At 46.1% G+C, this 14577-nt stretch overlaps 2 protein-coding genes across 2 annotated transcripts; one reads left to right on the top strand and one right to left on the bottom strand.

The window, feature by feature from the left end:
* The first annotated feature begins 12185 nt into the window (after positions 1–12185).
* LOC120954980 (uncharacterized) lies at positions 12186–12872 on the top strand. The gene is made up of 2 exons (XM_040375382.2): positions 12186–12286; positions 12351–12872. Exons 1-2 carry the CDS (start codon positions 12236–12238, stop codon positions 12675–12677), a joined length of 378 nt encoding a protein of 125 aa, XP_040231316.1. The 5' UTR covers positions 12186–12235; the 3' UTR covers positions 12678–12872.
* Positions 12851–14125, bottom strand: LOC120954979 (splicing factor YJU2). Its single transcript, XM_040375381.2, has 3 exons — positions 14019–14125; positions 13385–13953; positions 12851–13313 (listed from the first exon to the last, which is right to left on the bottom strand). The coding sequence occupies exons 1-3, from the start codon at positions 14040–14042 to the stop codon at positions 12863–12865; spliced, it is 1044 nt and encodes a 347-aa protein (XP_040231315.2). The 5' UTR covers positions 14043–14125; the 3' UTR covers positions 12851–12862.
* Positions 14126–14577: the final 452 nt, after the last annotated feature.

Raw genomic sequence — 14577 nt, 5'->3', positions numbered from 1 at the left:
AACCGTGGTGTGATTGTCGCTCCATGGGGGACACGGTGGCGAAAAATAAAAGCACAAACACACAAACTGGCGAGAAAATGGCTCCGTTTGTAACACACACACACACATGCCATGGTTGCGCTTTCATCTCGCCCGTTACAAATGGCCAATTTTTTTCCATCCTCCGCAACGGTTGAATGTTGTTTCAATTTGTACCATGCCCTTTTTTTGTGTGGCCCGTTTTCTTGGAGGGTATTTTCCTTCTTTTTTGTTTCGCTCTTCTTACGCTCCCCAGGAGATCAAGCCAAACTTTCATAATCCATCAGACGGCGCCCGTTAGCACAGGTTGGTGCTAGCGTGCGGAGAAGAGTATTTACGAGACGGCCCGGGAGTGTTTCGTCCTCTTTTTTGCCACGACCAGTGTGTACCTTCCACCTTGTCACCGCCGATCGGTTCTTAATCGTAATCAATATTGACTTTTCGCTGTGACATATTAGCAGTAAGTAAGGTAATTGGAACGAGCTGCTACATTTGTCACAGCCGAGGGCTCACGTCGTTCTTTTCCCTCGTGTTTTGGGGTGTGTTTCGGGGATGTTTTGTTTTGTTTCGGTATGCGTCGTTTTGCTCAAAGTTGAAGTGAAACTTTTTCACCCCGAGACATTCTTTGTCAGACCGGGCTGTGTGCCAATGAGTGTAATATGATTTGTTTTTTTCGTCCAAAACGTTCGCCAAACTCTTTCTTCTCAAACGTGTTTTCTATATGATAAAAAACGCAAAACAAAGTAAAGAAAATTCCTTCCCCGAACCTGCGTTGTTGTTTTTGCCTATCCAGAATAAATGTTTTCCATACCACACACAGACACACGCGGCAAACTGCTAGCGGCATGGTGTGATTTCATTCTCATTTTCGGGCGAAAGGCTTTTCCAACTTTTTAACACATGCTGGTGAGACAGTGATGAAAGAAACTCCACCCCCCCCCCCCCCCAAACCAAAACCCACCCCGTTCGAGTTCCTGGAAGGGAGAACACAGAAAAACAAACAATGATAAAACCTGCAAACCCGCACACACACACATATATGGAGCCCGACGTCGCTTTCGTATAAACAGACACACGTCGACGCGTTTGACGGCTGTCCGGGGCAACCTGTTTGCGTGAAAAGGTGTTATCAGATTACGTATATTGTTCCATCGCGCGCTTAAAAGGACGCTGTCACTTGCAGGAAGGATGTGCAATGTTAAAAAGCTGGAAATTTTTCAAAAAATATTAAAAAACGGCAACATAAGCGAGCGTTTTATTGGTTGTGTGACAGGCGTTTCCTGTTAAATGGAATAATTTTGAGTCCAATATTCGAGTGCTTTATAGTTCAATTTGTTCACCTTTACGATCGGTGTAAAAGGTTTAAAATGTCAATGGAAACAAAGCATCCTCTTCTCGATGGATAGTAAACATCCCTCACATGAGCTTGGCAAAACAGTTTCACGAATAAAATGAAATGAACGCTTCGATGCGAATGGAAATTATTTACAAACATTACGGAGAAACTACACCATTTGGCTTTTCCACCCGAAATAGATCCATTACATTCTGGCAAATGGCAAATGTCAAACAGTGCCGGAAACGGGAAATTAATACCCCACGTAACGGTGAAATAAAACATGTTGCAGCAGCGGAATCGGGATGGAATTTTGAATATGCAAAGCATTAGCGCAAACGCACCGGAGCAGTGTCGTACTGTTGGGAAGCGTTTGTGACAAGAATCTCGTATCCAGGGTATGCGAAAACAAAAGGAAAAGAAACAAACCTACAAACAAACGAACGTCGTCGTCGTCGTCGTGGTCGGGCCCGGATGATATGCAGATTATGACTGTTACGACGGCGAACGGATCTGTGGGCCACGCGAAGGATGCGGCCTTGTAAATCAAACCCGCTCGGGTAACAGCGATCTTCTCAACCGTTCCACACCAATAATAAACCTTCCCGCTAGTTGCTCTCTCAAGTAATTTGAGGAGCCTATGCCGCAGAAGGGGGTGAAGAGGGATGAGAGATTTCTTTCTTGATCCGAATATGCAAAATTAAAAAAGACGAGGTTTCTTAGAGTTGCAAAATCCGAATGATTTGTTTATTAAAAGTTCGGCCCCTTTTATACCCCCGGAAGCCCATACAATTTTTAGGGTGTTAGTTTATCCTTTCCGAGGATAATAGTACATAAGTGTACGTACGCGTGAGTGCCGCATGTTAGTGTATGTGACGCATTTTTATTCCGTTTTTACACGTAGCGTTCCCGGTTTCTAGATTAAGGTGATCGCGCACCACGCGAATTTACAATTTGACACGTCCGTTACGAATTTAATAATTGCGAACGTAACAATGACGATGATGCCAAGGATCTGAGCAATGAAGAACCACTTTATGCACCGGGAACACATCAAGAAAATGGAAATGCGCTCCCACGGGAATATAGCTACAATTCCCTTCCCACCCTACGTTAGTTCTAGTCCATCTACAAGCGCAATAAAACATGAGTGTCACGAGTCGTTTGAGGCATGCTTTCTTTTGCTGTGATTTTGCTATTCCATTTATCTTATCATGAGAAAAGGGGTGGGAGAGGCAAGGATCTACAAATGAGCGGTGTGAGGAGGGGAGGGAAACGAGGCAGGGGACAATCGAAACACAACAAGCTGAAATGGATATGGCATTCCCCGGGAGGCTTTTGTAGGGCGACTCCATTTCGTCTTTTCAATCAAGCCGTTGCGAGCTGATCGGAACGGAACGGGGAATGAAATTGCAACGCTTGGGGGAAATTATTACTTTTTTTGTTTTGTATCGTTATTCGCCCCGAACGCACTGTTAGTGGCTGCTCGTGTACAAAGAAATACGGTTGATATTTACAAACGGCACCGCAAGATTCTGTACGCTTTCCTTAGGCGCTTCTGTGTGTCTGTCCCAGCGGCGCACGGTGGGAACGTACGATCGGGGGCTGATTGGAAACTCAATTCTGTTCCATCAAGAATGGAATTGGAAACAGATATTGTTATTAGTACTTGCTAGTATTTTGGTAGACTTTGTTGATCCTTTCCAATTCGTTTTTTTTTCTTACTAGTTTAATGAAAACCAATTGGTTGCCGTTTTTTGCGAGCTTTGTACAATTGTTACAAGATTTTTCGTATTATAAGGCTGAAAAGGCATTAGCCGAGGATAAAATAAGACAACTATTCATTTGAAAAGGCTTCAGAACGCTATTTTGCTGAACACGCTGCGTATTTTAAGGTGAACAAACACTTAGTACAAAGGTATGCAACGCTTTTCCATCAATACTCCTGAAGTTATGCAATTGCTAACGCCCTTTTTTGAACCATTCAAGCTATTATCCGTTTAATCTAAACGCACTGCACGGTGTCGTTTAGCAAATTTCCCATTCCCTATGCATGCGCATGGAACTAGTTTTCCAAACTATTGCGAACTACGAAGGAGATTATCGAGGATGGAGTGAAACCCCTCCCCGAAACCACTGCAACGGTTCAATCAAATAGTTTCGGCCAACTCGGCCAATAACGACCAACGGTCGGCTCCGGTCCCTGTCCCTCTTCTTCATTGATTGTGAAACGATTCTACAGGCATCTCACACGTGTGTTCGGTTCGGTGTGAAAAACAATTTCACGTGCTACGTGTGAGCTTTTCCTTCAGTTTCGATCGGCGTCCTTTTTGGCTGGCTAGAACAAAACAAAAAAAACCCACCCCCACGCCAGCGTGTGGGATGATGTGCTTTTTCTTCTGTAGCAATCGAATTTCAGCTCTATTTCAAACTCGATTGTTTTTCCGTGTGAATTGTTTGGCATTGCGGCGTTGCTGCCTTCGCTGCCGTAACACACTGCCATGGTTGCCTCGAAGATTCGAAATGGCAATTGTCAATTTCTGATTTTATTTGAGATTGTTTGTTTTCGCTTTTGTTCTGCTTTCTTCCTTCCCCTTCGGGGCACGATCGCTGTCTCTCGTGGTTGTACGTTTTTGTGGTCCCTTTTTTTTTGTTCATTTTTTTGTGTTGCTGCTGCCCCGCTGCATTCCCTCTCGTAGTTTGAGAGAAACTTTTTACCACCTTTGCTTCATTTTACCACCGTACTTTCAACTTTCTCGCCACTAAAGCTCGCGCGCGCTGGAAAATCCATTGCAATTATCATCAGTCTCGCTCCTGCTCGTCGAACTGCCTGCTGTTTTTGGCAATCGGCAACTCGAACGCGAAACAGTCGCAAATGCACCCCGAAATGGAGTCCCAAACTATGCCCTGGCGTTGTGTTGAGTGGTGGTGTGGCGGTGAGGTGAAAATTAGGTTCCGTTCACACCACGCCAACACCATCCCTTCTTCCCTCGCCATCCTGAAGAGCGCGCTCTGGTGTTGTAAATCCTACCCGCCAGCGATAAGTGAAAAGTTCGGAAAAAGGGTTGAGCGGAATTTACCACCCCGTCCGCCTCGTTTTGGGGCCACTTTTTCGGTTGCTTTCTTTCGTTTCAGTGGCGCATTTAGGTGCTGGGTGCTAATGTGTGTGTGTGTGTGCCGATTTTTACTGCTTCATTTCGGAGCTACAATTTTATTGTTTCGAATCACGCCGCCACCCCGACGAAGGAATGGAAAAAAACTGGGACCTGTTTTTTGTTGTTGCTGCATTTTGGATGGATGGTTTTTTGTTGTTGCTGTGTGCGAAAGCTTTACACCGACTTTGGAGCGAGTTTTGGGCAAGGGAAACGTGCAACTTTTTCGCTTTTTGAAATGCAACATTTCGAGCATGGAATGCAGGCAAAAGTTTTATCCAGCGCGTTGCTTAAGGGTACATACTTTTTTGTGTGTGTGTTGCTCTCACTGTGTGTGCGCTGAAGTAGCCAAATTCGAGAAGCACCATGGAGCATGAAAAACAATCCATTTTTCTCCCCCATACGCGGCAAAGGTACTTTTTTGTGTGTGGGTAAAAGTACATCAAACAAACGCTTCTATCCGCTGGGGCGTATTTTGATGAAATAAATTTAAAATATGAAAGTATGAATTAATGGTGCCCGATGGAGATACTGTGCTAAGCGTTTGCCTTTTTTTTGGTAAAATACTTTACATCCTTTAATGAGGCTATATTTAAATAGTTTTCATGAAAGTAGAAATTTTCCTAGAAAAGGCGCACAATTTCTGCTCTCGTACTCATAACCGCAAATCTGTGACTCCACAGAGTATAAAGCTAAACTGTCTAACCGCACACTCCGAACTAAATACCTTTCCAGGAAATGAGATCCTGCCTCAAACTGCTATTGAATTTGGTGGTTGAAGAGGATAATGGATTTCCCTTTAAGCTCACACTTTCCACACTCATTTGAATCCCCTTCATTTAAAGTTTTCCTGCAGCGTTTGCACTTTTACGAACAACTGTGTGTCGGTTTTTTCCCCTTTTAATTTTTGCTCTGCTCGCCACTACCCAGCCCGGGGAAGGTGTTTGAGTCACAAAGCTAGTTTAAATGCGGAAAAGTGCTTGCTTTTTCCAAATACGGAGCACACACACCAGCACAGAGCTGTCTATTGAACATACAGCACACATTAGTTGCAGTTCTGGAGCTGCATTCTCGCCACAACCAGCCAGCAAATTGGGTCCACAACTGTGGGAAAAGCGCGCTCTCTCACGCTTTCCTTCCATGAAGCAAACGCTGTGAATGGGTTGGGGATGAAATTAATTAGGCCCAAATTCCTGGCTACCTCCCCGGAACCGACGGTGTTCACACACACACACACCCTCCGATTCGAATACGTTTGTCGTCTGATTTCGGTTGAATCGAGAGAGAGAGAGAGAGAGAGAGAGAGAGAGAGAGAGAGAGAGAGAGAGAGTGAAGTGGCTTTAATTAAATTTTACTGCCATCAACCCTAGAAACGGACCGTGCTGGACGTTGGACAGGATGCAGCCGGCAAGTAAGCCGAACAGCAGCAACTTTGCAACTGTTTCCACCCCGAAAACTGAACCACTGAGCTGGTCACATGCAGGCAAGGAAAAGCGTTCGAAAGGAATGTCAAATTCCTCGGCATCAAAATCAAACATTCCCAACAACCTGCCTGGTTGCCTGGTTGCCAAAAGGTGTGTCCTATCAGGTGCAGGCACCAGCAACAACACACGAAGTTGACAGAGAGTTTTTAATTCCGGCAACGGCGAAAATGGCAAAACCTTTCCTTTTTTCCTCCTGCAGCCGTTGATGATTTACAGGCATGAGTTTTGCTCGTTCTTGCTTCTACCTCACTCGTCTGATGAAAGCGTCTTCGGTGGGCCGGTACCAATTTAAAGCCTTCCACAGTGTTGCACAGCGCGCTTTGCATATTCCGTTTGTGCGCATGTGCGAATGTGTTTGCGAAATCCATTTCGTATGATTAAAATGACGACTTTGTTTGACTTTAAGCTTCTCCGCACGTTCGCCCATTTGTTTGAACCGCTTCTGCTTCGAATCGTGGCCAGCGAACAGTTGCCAGGGGGGTTTCCCCGTTTTTCGAAATCCTGCCGAAATGATGAATCTGCTTGCACGCTGCAATGAACGAACGACTTTTCACCGTGCACATTTGTCATCGTCATGAACGGAATGAGTGGTGGATGGAGAGAGGGGGGGGGGGGGGTGAGGGGAAAGAAAGTGCAGGAAGTGCAGTTTTTGTGGCAGCCGGAAGTGGCTCCCCAACCGCCCAGTAGCTTAGACACTCTCGGGCTGCGCGCACACAGGAGACAGCCAATTCAGCAGGTGAAGATTTATCGTATCAAACCGCGGGACCATTTGGTTGGAGTGGTGGCTCTGCGGGGAAAAGGCCGGTGAAGGTATCCGGTTTCTCCCCAACCCAAGGCTGCTGCACCACCGTACACGCTCATATATCACCCACACAGACGCGAGTGCACTCATCTGCAAGCCAAGTGCTTTGGTGTTGCGTTCGCTCGCAAATTCTCCCCTAACCGGATTTACACAGTCACAATTTGTGCGCGATTTTTGCGTCACCAGAAGCAAAAAAAAAAGAAGCTGAACGAGAAGAAAGGCGAACCTTAATGATGAATGGGATGTACGTTGCATATTACCAAACCATTCCCTATCCCTTTTCATCCTTCCTATGGGTTGATAATTAAAACCGAACCCGTGCAGGATTCGGTCGTGTTTTGCGTCGCTGCACGTGATTCAAGCTGACAGCATTGTAGATCACATCAAGCAGGAGAAGGGTAAGGGAGAACTGCAGGCTTCAACACCTTCTTTCGTCTGCCTCACGCACTCGCGAGTGTTTGCGATGTCCCACGACAAGCCAAACGGGGGATGGATTATTTCATCCGGAAAAGTCGTTCGCACGGCAAAACACCGCCAAAGTCGTTCTCGCCCCGTACGCACTGCACTGGAAGCGATTAGCTTGAAGGCGGTGTACGGTGGGATACGGTTTTGGTTAAAATGGCAACACAAAAGTAACATCATTAATGATGAAAATTCTAGCTACTAGATGTAGAATATTATGTACAAAGAACGTTTACTTATGAGCTTTCATTTCCCTCTTACGTAAAATGCGCCTAAAGTTATGCAATTTTCACAACAAAATCACCTATTGAGCGTTTCGTAGCATCACTGCAGCTGTAGTACAACCGAAACAAAAAGCACAGATGCGTAACAATTCCTCAAAAACTCCTACACAGCTTTTGACGGCTTGTTAGTCCAATTTTTCCCCACTGTCGGATTCGGCAGCAAATCTACGGATAATTCGACACGAGCCTTCTGCCGGCACGAAAACGGCTCCACCGGTGGAAGCTGTCGTCATCATCATTAGGATTCTCGGCCTCCCAAGTGAACGTTTAGAACGTATACCTCCCCTAGCTCGTATTTTTGGAGGGGAACAGAAAGCCGCACGTACCGGGAACGGTACCGTTGACAACGGCAAAGCGACGCAGCAATTTATTTCAATTTTCCGGTGACTAATGTTAACGCTTTTCCCCCATTTTCCCGGTGCGTCGAAGCGATGCACTGGGGCGTGTGAAAAGCTGTACGCACGGAAGAAATGCGCACTGGTGTGGTTGGTTTTGTAGTTGGCAAAATATTGAAGGACCCTGCTTCGGGGTACTTCACGCGAACGTGCCTGCAACTGATATCGATGGATGATGGGATAGCTTCCATGCTCTGCCTCTCTCTGTCTCTATCCGTTGTCTTTTCTGTCCGAAAAAGCACCGTCCAGCGTTACACTGGAAGCCCGGTCGTACCGATTTTGCTTGGGAAACTAGTTCCGGCTTCCTGATTTACGGACAGTGCACCTACACCGAGTGTCCGCCCAGCAACAGGCCGGATAATGCAACGTATGATAAGCGGATATAGCGGGTGTTTGAGTGTATCACGCTTCAGAGGCTTGAGTTGAGTTGGAATGATAGTCACACTCGGGCAATAACTTTGTGGAAATGCATTTTCATCAGCGCACAATGATAGGGGAAAGGTGTATCGTTGGATATACACCGTTCGCTCTAAGTATGATTTTCATCTTCGTGGGAAAATAAACTTACAGGGTGGACTGTTTGTTCGATGTACGTGCAACTCCCATAGTACAATGTTTATTGCTCACACGTTTATCCTCATTTTTGTATCATTTATCATTTGCAAAATTTCTAATTTACTCGCTACAAAAGAAGAATATAAAAAGAATATTTCTCCGAACATCAATCTTCTAAAGCACGATGCTCTGATAAGCAATAAATGCCCGTCCTATTGTTTCATAGTTTGCTGTAATACTCTGCTTTGTCTATCGCACACATCCGGGGGAGAAAAAACGCTTACACGATCGATAAAACCACAGCTCCTCCTTAGGTACAACGCTCCATTAGACCAGCATGGACAAATTTGGATCAAATTATTATCTGTTTTTCGGTGTGCGTGTGTGTTAGAGGCCTTCTTTTCTCTTCCGTACACTTACACGCCTCCCCCAACAACTATTAATCTTGTGCAGTGCACTTACATCCACCTCAATCCGGTGGAGCAGCACAGTATTAAGCTTTATCCGGAGCTTTATCCAAGGCGGAGTAAACAAGCATGTACCGTACCGGCCACCGTTGTGATGGATGGATGGACAGTGAGTGTTTTATATGAATGACAAGATTTAGCATTTGATGTCAGACGACAACCATTAATCAACCCACTTCCGAAGCGTACAACCTGTGGCATAGGGCTTCCTGTTGCGCGCCCCCGGGGGTATTTGGGGCCTGGGTGGTAGTAGAGGTGGTGAAAAATGGGGTTTATTTATCTGTCGGAAAAGAATCTACGCTTCCCCCGCGCTGCGGTGAATTGGAAAGAAACAGCATGATGAATGTTTGTGAGAATGCATGTTTCAACGTGGTACGGTTGCAAGACACAAAACGAGTGCTACGCTTTGCGGGTTGCATACTTCTAGGCGTTTTATTCAAAAACGTTGTTGATCTGCTTCAAAAGCAGTTTTTCTTTGTTTCAACGTTGAACTAACACATCGTTTATAATCCCTGTCCAATAATTTAACCACTTTCGTGTGGCTTTCGTTCCAGCAGCTAAGCTTGGCAAGCAATAAAACTATCGCACGCACCAATCTATCGAAGCGCCAATTGCACACTGTTAGGCAACCTTCACGCACGTAAGCCACAACCGCAACAAAGTCCGCTAACCGACGAAATTCTCACTACGCATCCGAGCCAGCCATCAAGTGCACTCGTGCGGACGGGCACCAGCCTTGTGCATTAGAAGGCCCCCGGTTGCGGTGGCCGCCCTCGAAAAGCGCACAATCATCGGGCCACCTCCCGGCCGGGTTCGGCCCAATCATTCGGAAATATTAAAATGCGTTGACAGGTGCTTTCATTATTTTGCGCACAAAGTGCATTCTCCTGCAGGCGAGCGGAACAGCGGATCAAGAAGGTCGGCCCACCAAATGGGGCTCGCGGGAGAGGAGCGAAGGGTTTTTGCGGTTCACCGGGCAGCTTAAAATAGTGTGGAAAAAGGGTTTTTGGTACGTACCGCGTGTGTGTGAGAGTGTGTTTGTGGGTTTGATGTCGAATAGTATTAAAATAATTGCAAACCACAGCGAGAAAAGTGCTCACTCCAGAGGGTGGGCCCGCGCGGACTGGTCGCTGCGGTGGCTCGAATTCCACAGCCATGCCAGAAGGCCAATGTGATGGAAAATCATCTTTCCGGTTCGATGCGAAAACGCTCATTTGCGTTTCATTAAATGAGAGCAAGCAGTGGGGGGGGGGGGGGGGGAGGCCAGCGTGATGTTTGGCGTTTTGGCAGGTTTTCGGGTTGAAAAGGCAACCGCATGTGTTTCCCTCCCGCGGCGTGGCGTGGCAGTCCGGCCGATAATGAACTTCCGAGCCGGTGGCGAATGTAAAGCGGTTAATCGATGGGTGAAGATGAAGCATTTTTGTTGTTGTGGGACGCATCATCCTGTAAGTAAATGAAGGGGGGAAACGAAAATTAAACATTTTTCACTCCAATAATATATAATAAATGGTAAATGCTATAGTTCAACGTTACATTGCCTAACAGACATCATACATATCATAATCTATATGCTGTGAGCTATGTGTTGTTGCTGGTTCACATACCAATGCGGTGCGATGAGTGTGTAAAATCAGCAAATTATGCTCGCTGGATAAATGGGCTGGAAACATCCGTCGGACATGATCCACAACATACAACATTCCATGGTAATGGGCAAGATTTGTATAATTGATGCATTCTCTGGTATCTCGTGGAATGGTTTTATCGTGAAATTTTGCCCACTTTGCGAAGCACGAATGCTTCGCCCATCTTAAACGATCCCCAAGCAAGCCGAATTTGGAAAGCATTGGTTGCATTTTAATGGCATACCGTCCTGTGCACGATGAATGTTGGCAAACACAACGCCACCTGCAGTTTATTGGTCTCGCGGGTGGTTGAACGGTTGAACCTCACCGGTTCCGGTTAAGCCGGTCAGAAGCGGGCGCCCGAGTACGATCGATTGCAAGGAAGAAAAAAAAAAGGGGGAAAACAAACAACGAACACGCGAACCCTTTTATCCTGCGGGTGCACCGGGCTGCTGGCAAACTATTTTCCCCTCTGTTGTTGTTGTTTGTGCGCTGTGCAGAAGAAAGAATTTTTATTAACAACGGGGAGAAAGAAAAACACCAAACCCCGGATCCCGTGCCAGCGGCCGAATTCAAACAAGCGTGTTAAGCTATGAATATGGTATTGGGAATGGCGAGTGGCCATTCGTTTTAATCATCTCGTACGCAAAACTATTCGCGACCCACATACACACATACACGTCATACGCTGTACGCGACACACATACACATACACGTGCGGATTGTTAGAGAGAGGAAGAGCGAGTGGAAGCCCGCATGAATCATAAATAAAATGAGCAAGCGTGCCGTTTTTCACCTTTTGTCGCTTTAACCACGTACGGGTGCATCTTGCATTAATGGCTTGTTGTACGGTTGTTGTGCAAGTCAGAAGGGTATAAAATTACCTAAAAAGCAAAACGAAAGAAAAATACTAATAAATAAATATAGAATATAACTTATGGCTTTTTGAAGCGTTCCGTTCTACAGTGAAATACCGCAAAATCAAGAATTCTTTTCTATTTTCCTGCCAATCGTTGCCTCATCTCGTCTCATTTTAACAACAGTCCGGTGAGCTGCACCCGTTGCAAAAGGGTTATTTCAATTTATGCTTTCATGCATGTGTCGGCTTCTTTTTTGTTTTGCTTTTGCCCCAATCCATCCGATGTGCCGATGCTGAGGCCTGCATTATGCAGACAATTTTCCCCCAAAACCGAGCGGCGCATAAATCATGCATATCAACATCGGGTTCGGGATAGTTCGCTCGTACGATCAGCTGCCCCGTGCTGGGCGACAGCATCAGAGTGGTAAAGTTATGACTTGTTGTACGTCGCTCTTCATCTTTAATTCGACACAACTGGCAGGCACAACGCACAGGCAGTGGGAAGCAATCATGCAGCAGAAATTAATAATTTAATTCCTGCCACCCCTTAACGCGGGTATGATCGGTATGCGCTTCTGTATGCACCCTGCCTGACTCATCGAAAAGCGTGCGAAAAGTTAAAAAAAAAACGATGATGAGATTTTACCTTTTTTTTGTTTCCCAACCCTTCTCCATGAATACGGATTTAAAAGGCAGCACAATAAGCCGTGTGATAACAATGTTGCACTGTGTACGTTGACGCCTAGCCCTATAAAAGGCAGAGCGCAAGCTGCATCTTTGGTACAACTACTAAGAGATGTCGTTTGATCAAGAGTCGGCTGAAATAGATCAAGTAGCTAGGTATACGGTGAGTAATTAATGTAGCTAAATAGTGATTAATTTTACAGTGCAAACATGCGTTACTATTGCAGGAAAATCTTATAGAACAAATGACGCTAACGCTCGAACTTGCAAGTTATGCGGTGCCGTTTGACATGCGATGCCTTAAATGCAACGAGCATATTCCGAAAGGTGCAACGTTTCCAGCGCGCGAAGTCGATAGTTCTTGTGCTTTCATGGATGAGTTAACAACATACTTTAAGTGTGTGCATTGCAACAATGAAATTGTGGTCCGTTATACTTTGTACGACGGATGTAACGATTCTCAAACAAAGCTCATCAAAGGAGCCGTACAGGTTCTGCTGCCGGAACAGCAAACCAAACCGAAGGAAAGTGAACCTAGCTCAGAGAAAAGCTGATGTAAACTACCCTCAGGTGTCATCATGGCATTGTTTCTACAAGGCAAAATTAAATAACAAATGAAGAGCAACAACGATTTTACCTTATGCCGTGCGACAACGTTGTATTCAATGGACGGGCCGCATACGAGGGGGCTGATAAAAGCTTTGTTTCGAAACCGTGTCACAATAAAACTGCCCTTTGTTCAATTCTCATCCGATCCTTCGTCACTGTCTGAGTACGCTCCGAGCAGACCCAAGCTGCCGATGCCACTGCTTCCCGTTGCTGCGGTTTGGCTCACTTTTGGCTCCGGCGCTGTAGGCTGTGTAGCGGATGTGCCCTGCCCTGTCACGCTGGCCACCGGCGGGGGCGCTTTCGGTGGTGGCATTTCCTTCCGCTTGACTACCAAATTGCTGAGCGTTGTCTTTTTCACGCCGATGCTGAAGTTGTCTAGTTTGCGGGCCTTGCTGGTGGCAAACGATGGTGGCCCGCTCGTGCTGGCTGCCGCTGAGGTGACGGTGGAGGTGCTGCTCGGCCTACTGCCTTCCGATGTAGTAGCCGTGGTACCTTCGTCCTGTTTTTCCTCCTTAACCTCTTCGACAATAATTTCCGACGCTACTCGCTTTACGGTCGGTTTGTTTTGAAATTTAATAGATCTGGAAAAGAAATCGTTTCGTTAAGCAAGCGTTAACAACAATCAATAATACCCCGTTCGGCTCCCTCTTACTTGATGTACTCCTCATCCTGGCGCTCCAATCGTTCCTCACGCTCGCGTATACTCTCCGACCGGTCAAACTGCTGCAGCATACTGTCGTAGTCGATGTCCTGTTGGCGGCGGTTCAAGTCTCGCAGCTCCTCCAGCGATTCCAGCAACTCAATCTCGTTCCTCGACTGTTGCGTTCGGTTCTCGAGCAGCTTCATCGGATTGGTCGCTTCCTCTTCGCGCGCTTCCTCCTCCTCCCGCCGGGCCTGCTCCTCTGCCAGCTTGAGCGCCATAAAGTTGCGCGTCGCTCCCGCCTCAATCTCGTAGTCGGTGTTGCGCGGGTCCGTCTTGAACGAGATCTCCTGCAGGCAGCGCGTACACTTGATGTAGAACCGATAGATCCGAATGCCGAGGTAGTCTTCGTTTTCTACGTCCTCCTTGCGGGCGTTAAACTTTTTCCCTTTGTAGATGTACTCTCCGCAGGTCACGCAGCGCATGTTGAACGGTGCCATCAGCCGGACCGTGTACTGTCGATTCTTTGGCAGCTTCACCCGCGGGATTTTCGACGGATCAAAGTCCGGCGGGTAATATTTCTACAGCATAACAATCGGTTAGCTTGTAAAGGCACTCGAAAGGGTGGAGGATTATAAAAACTTACGTTTAAAACTTTTCTTTCCGACATTTTTTAGCAAATTCAACACCCAACTACAAGCGGAATGTTTGTTTACGTTTTCGTTACACTCTACAATGACAGGCTGGACCCAGAGTGACCAGAAATACCGTTTTATCTGTATTCCTACCGATTTTTCATATGCCTACCGATTTACAGATAAGCCTCCTAAAACTACCGATTTTTCATTTAACCTACCGAAAATCACAGAATTTTGATTTTTCAGTCGTTTAAGCTTAATCTGTGGCGCTTGGGTTGTCACCACAAAAAAATAATGTGCATCTTAGTCCTTCTTTGGCTTATAATTCCAATTTTCAGATCAACACTTCAGAAAAATCTTCGTTTGTGTAACCGCTGAACCAATTCTAATCCATATCCTAAATAAAGGATGCATATTCTCGTGAGATGAAATTTTCATTTTCCGCATTAGCACCCCCTTCCATCCCGCCTAACACTTCTTTCGCCTTGACTACTTTTAAGTTTCGAGTTTTAACCTACCGAAAACTACCGATAAAATTTTGATGCGCCTACCGAAAACCGCCAAAAT

The sequence above is a fragment of the Anopheles coluzzii genome, chromosome 3, assembly GCF_943734685.1.
Source record: "Anopheles coluzzii chromosome 3, AcolN3, whole genome shotgun sequence".
Classification (NCBI taxonomy): Eukaryota; Metazoa; Arthropoda; class Insecta; order Diptera; family Culicidae; genus Anopheles; species Anopheles coluzzii.
This window is presented reverse-complemented; position numbering and strand designations above follow the sequence as displayed.